We start from the raw sequence: 5,000 nt of genomic DNA, 5'->3' as shown, positions 1-5,000 counted from the left end.
TAGCCGCTAGCCACTTCCTGGTTAGCTAGCGCTATGTACTCTTTAGCGTTTCCCTGCATGCATGAAACAAAGGGCTGGTCCGCGTGGTCCGATCCAACAGATTTGGTAGCAAAAGGGGGACCAACACAATATTAGGCAGGTGGTCACCTGATCGGTGTACATCTTAGATGGGTTGAAGAGGAAGAACTTAAGTGGCCTGGTATAGAGATCGTTCATCAACCCCATTTGAAGACCAGATGAATGACCATTGGATGGATGGATGGATGGATGAATGGATAGATAGATAGATAGATAGATAGATAGATAGATAGATAGATAGATAGATAGATAGATAGATAGATAGATAGATAGATAGATAGATAGATAGATAGATAGATAGATAGATAGATAGATAGATTAGATTAGATTAGATTAGATTAGATTAAAAATGACCAATTCAAGAAGAAGATATGCTTCACATTGATTGGAGTGGAAGATCCCCTGCTCCAGAGCTCCAGTACCAGCCTCCAGTACCATCAGTACCTGACCCTTGTGGCTGAATGAATCTCCACAAATTCTGGTGGAACATCTTTCCAGAAGATTGAAGCATATTATGACAGCAAATAGGAACTTGATATGGAATGGGATGCTCATAAAACACATATGAAGTAGAGTATCTGTGAGGGTTTCAGGCACATTCCTGTCGCCCCCGCGCACAGTCAGCCGAGCATAACGTCCCGTTTCACGATCTCACGTAGCATCGGAGTTACCTCTCCTTCGGACGCTAACGAGCTGTTTTCCTCACTCTGTTTTTGGATCCAAACGATTATTTTGGCCTGATTGCGCCAAGGTTTATTGGAGTGAAATGACAGCTAATGGAGCCCCGCTCGCTCCGACTATGTAATGCTGCTCTCTTAATTGTACAGCTGCAGTGAAATAAGAGCGTGGTACGGTTAGCAGATTACATGCCGTGACCGGGTATCAGAGCGTGCACTCGCGCAGGACTGTAATTTAAGATTTAAACGTACTGTACGCAGACGCGTCCGAGAACGCCGTTCCGACAGACGGATAAATCACCTCGGTAATGCGGCCAAGCCCCGGCTGATGCAGGCTCTAATTAAAATGTTACGGAGCTGAAAATAAAACCCAAATCTCGCAGGGCAAATATTGGGAGAGCTGAAGTAGGGGAAGGGAATTTTTTCTTTTTTTTCGGGGGGTGGGGGTGGGGGGTTTGCGCCATGTGCCCGCGGTGCTGCTTGGCAGGCAAAACCGTTATTACGGAGACGACGTAGGCTGAGTGGAATTGAACTGAGGAGACGGTCTACATGCCTGCTCTGATTACCCCCTCACCCAGAGATGCCCAGTCAAACGTTTCTGCCCTGAAGCACAGCATTCAGCGCTCCAAGACACTTTTCCGGAGTACTTCTGATCTAGGCCGTGTCCACACTGACAGACCTTGTCTATGGATCCAAAGTCTATCCTGGGAATTCTGGAAGCGAGTCACGAATACACCTTAGTAGGTCAGAACAACTTTAACAATATTTCTCATAACTTTTTACATGGAAACCTTTTTTTTGTTTGTTTTGTATTGTGTTGTGCAGACAGACAGACAAACAGACAGGCAGACAGACAGACAGACAGACAGACAGACAGACAGACAGACAAACAGACAGACAGACAGACAGACAGACAGACAGACAGACAAACAGACAGACAGACAAACAGGCAGGCAGGCAGACAGACAGACAGACAGACAGACAGACAGACAGACAGACAGACAGACAGACAGACAGACAGACAGATAGAGCTATTTGTTTTAAAAGTTTTTTTTATGTTTTGTTTTGAACTCAGAGTATTGTTGTGCTGTGAGGTCTCACTACCTCCCACATCAGCCTCGGGTCCATGCTCTCATCCAGATCACCAGGCATCCTCTTCTCGCCCGCAAATGGCCCGAACTTCTCCCCCTGAAACACACAGATACACACGATGGCTTCACAATTAATACACAAGTGCACACTCTCACACACACACACACATATACATATATATTTTATATTTGTACATCTCTAAATAGTATTTCTGAGAATTATTTTTTTTTATGTCATTCTTAAATAACAAAAGTAAATAATAGTAATGAAAAGATAATATGATGATTATGATGATTATGATGATGTTTATGCAAAACCACATTGTGTCAAAAAATAAATATAAATAGTAATTAGAATAAATATATCAATAAACAAAATATATAATTAATAAAAAATTATATTAATAATAAATGTTAATTAATTAATAAATAAATTATTTAATTAAGTATTTGAGATTTATTACTATCAATGATATAATAAATAATGATAATAATGATGATAATAATATAATAATAATAATAATAATAATAATAATAATAATAATAATAATAATAATAATGATTATGATGATGTTTATGCAAAACCACATTGTGTAATTTTTGTCAAAATAAATTATAAAAAAATAAATAAAAATAAATATATAAATAAACAAAATATATAATTAATAAAAATTATATTAATGATAAAAATGTTAATTAATTAATAAAGTCTTTAATTGAGTATCTGAGATTTAATAATAATAATAACAATAATAATAATAATAATAATAATAATAATAATAATAATAATAATAATAATAATCATGTGACAGGGACATATAGCACAGCCACCTTTAAAGGTAGCGAGCAAACAACTCTCAAATCGCGTCACGCGCCCTTCCTAGTGCACTACGCGCGCGCGAGAAACTCGTCACTCTGTACACTAGGTAGGGCGCCTGTGGAGGAAGAACGGACCGGTTTGAGATGCGGCAACATTCCCTCCGCTATATACGTGGCACCTCAGAAAAGTGAGAAGGCATGTTATAGGCTGGAGTGTGGACGAGTTTGGAAGACGTTCTGAGATTAATACACGCTACAGAAAGCCTCGTTTGCTGTTAAAAAAACGTTCATGTTTCCTTCGGTTATTTTTGTTATTGTTTTCCTCCAGAAATCGAACAAACCTTCTTGACCCGTCTCGCAGTGTACAGCCCGACTCCGTCCTGGACTTTGGAGGACTTCAGAGCGAACCTGTCTGGCACGTACATGCCCAGCATTGTCATTACTGATCATGGAAAGATGAAAATGTCCTGCCACAAAAAAAAGAGGAAAAAAGGCTTAAATCTGTTTCTTTCTCTCGCTTTATTTGCTGCTACACGCTTTCCCTCAGAACCGCAGCGCAGAGCTCGTCCATGTCGCTTTGCCTCGCTGTGATTGGTGGAAAGTTCGTAACCCAGGGCAACATGTTTTTCTGACCAGGCGGGGCTTCCGGGTTGTTCGCGTGACGTCACGGTGACGAAGCGCCCTGATTGGTGGAACTCGTCTTTGAGCGTCATTGAGATGAAAGATGCTCTGGAGGAAAGTTCTGGCTTTGAGTGTTTTAAAGTTTCAGTGTATTTCACTGTTTTATTTCAATAAATGTGTTTATCTTTAATAAATAATTAACAGATAAACACCTTGGAGTGAAAATTTGTGTGTGGAACAGGAACAACTTCACTACTGAAAAAGAATATGATAGATAGATAGATAGATAGATAGATAGATAGATAGATAGATAGATAGATAGATAGATAGATAGATAGATAGATAGATAGAATCCATTCATCGTAATCACACACTCCGGTTCTCATGATGTTTTATAACAAAAACAATAAAAAAAAATAACATTCTAATAATTTAAACTCCCACTTTTAAAGATGAGGATGAGGTTCCCCTTTTGTTTCTGGATCTTCTCACGATTTCTTCCTCATACCATCTAAGAGAGTTTTTCTTTGACCTACTTATCAGGAATAAATCCATTTAAATATAAGTGAATCTTCTATAATTCTTACATTCTGTAAAGCTGCTTTGTGAATTGAATACGACGTGACCTTCGACCTCTCAACCTCAACAAGAACCAAAGCGCTTGAGAGAATCTGTGGTATTTCATGACCTACGTATTTTATTTGTACCTGTTTCTTTACATCAAGCCTACGCCAACAAAAAGTCATTAACAAGATTTGTCTCTTTTTTATGGCTTACATTTAGAAATGTAAACTGGGGCAGTATTTAGGCCACGTGTCCCAAAGGAACCGACAAGAAAAGTCACAGACAACGATGCACATTAGGAATAGGAAACAGATCAAACAAGCTCTAGATGTGCCACATGCTGACATTTGCATCTACCTTTTATTCGTATGATGACCAGAAGCCAACAGCAAACGTTTTTCAGATTATAAAGTCGTGAAATATATAAACCAAAGAGAATTTTTTTTTCTCTCAAATGCAGAGCTCTTTAGAACGCTGAAATCCCACACCAAACTCTCATCTCATACCAGTTCTCCCAAAACTCCACTCGATGACATCCCTGAAATTCATTTTTATGCTGATTGTACCAAAGAATTCAAACCCGTACGATATCATATATATTTATATGTAAAACTCTTCACTTAGAACTGAAAGAAAGTTTTCTAAATTCCCTGGAAAATTGGCCTTCAACAAAAATTCACAGTGTGAACTTCAGGAGAAACTGGAAGACTGGTGTCATTTATGAAGACGTTCAGGTTTAATCTCAGTAAAAGTTCATTACTCGAGGTATTTTTTTATTTCCACATGCAATCCAATTTCATTTGAAGGAGAATCTGTTATATACTACAGATCTTTGGACATATTTCCACTAATTTTCCATTCCATCTAAACTATATGAAAAAAAGTATTAGGAAACCGGAATTTTCCAGCCATATGTGGTTCTTCTCCAAACTGTTAACTCACATTTGGAGTCGCACAGTTGTATGGAACATCAATGAATGGTTTAGCATGAAAGTTTCCTTTCACTCCTTTTACCTAGGAGACCCAAACCTGTTCCCGCATGACAATGTCCAGCTCCTTGGGTTGGAAGATGAGAAAGATCTCCAGCTAAAGAGCTTTGAACACCTTTGGGATGAACGTGACTGCACTCCAGGCCTCCACATCTCACCTA

At 38.7% G+C, this 5,000-nt stretch overlaps 1 protein-coding gene across 3 annotated transcripts in view; it reads right to left on the bottom strand.

Annotated features, from left to right (window-relative positions):
- Nucleotides 1-3,451, bottom strand: part of prdm5 (PR domain containing 5) — a 47,556-nt gene extending 44,105 nt beyond the window's left edge. For 2 of the 3 annotated variants that reach the window (XM_083521386.1, XM_083521388.1), the window contains exons 1-2: nucleotides 3,007-3,449; nucleotides 1,860-1,943 (exon numbers count right to left, since the gene is read on the bottom strand). In XM_083521386.1, coding sequence (XP_083377512.1) covers nucleotides 1,860-1,943; nucleotides 3,007-3,105 — 183 coding nt within the window. In that variant the 5' untranslated portion in view covers nucleotides 3,106-3,449. Of the gene's footprint in view, nucleotides 1-1,859; nucleotides 1,944-3,006 lie in introns of all 3 variants that reach the window. The other variant, XM_083521389.1, reaches the window with a different exon arrangement.
- Nucleotides 3,452-5,000: the final 1,549 nt, after the last annotated feature.

Source organism: Silurus aristotelis, assembly GCF_946808225.1.
Source record: "Silurus aristotelis genome assembly, chromosome: 19".
Taxonomy (NCBI): Eukaryota; Metazoa; Chordata; class Actinopteri; order Siluriformes; family Siluridae; genus Silurus; species Silurus aristotelis.
This window is presented reverse-complemented; position numbering and strand designations above follow the sequence as displayed.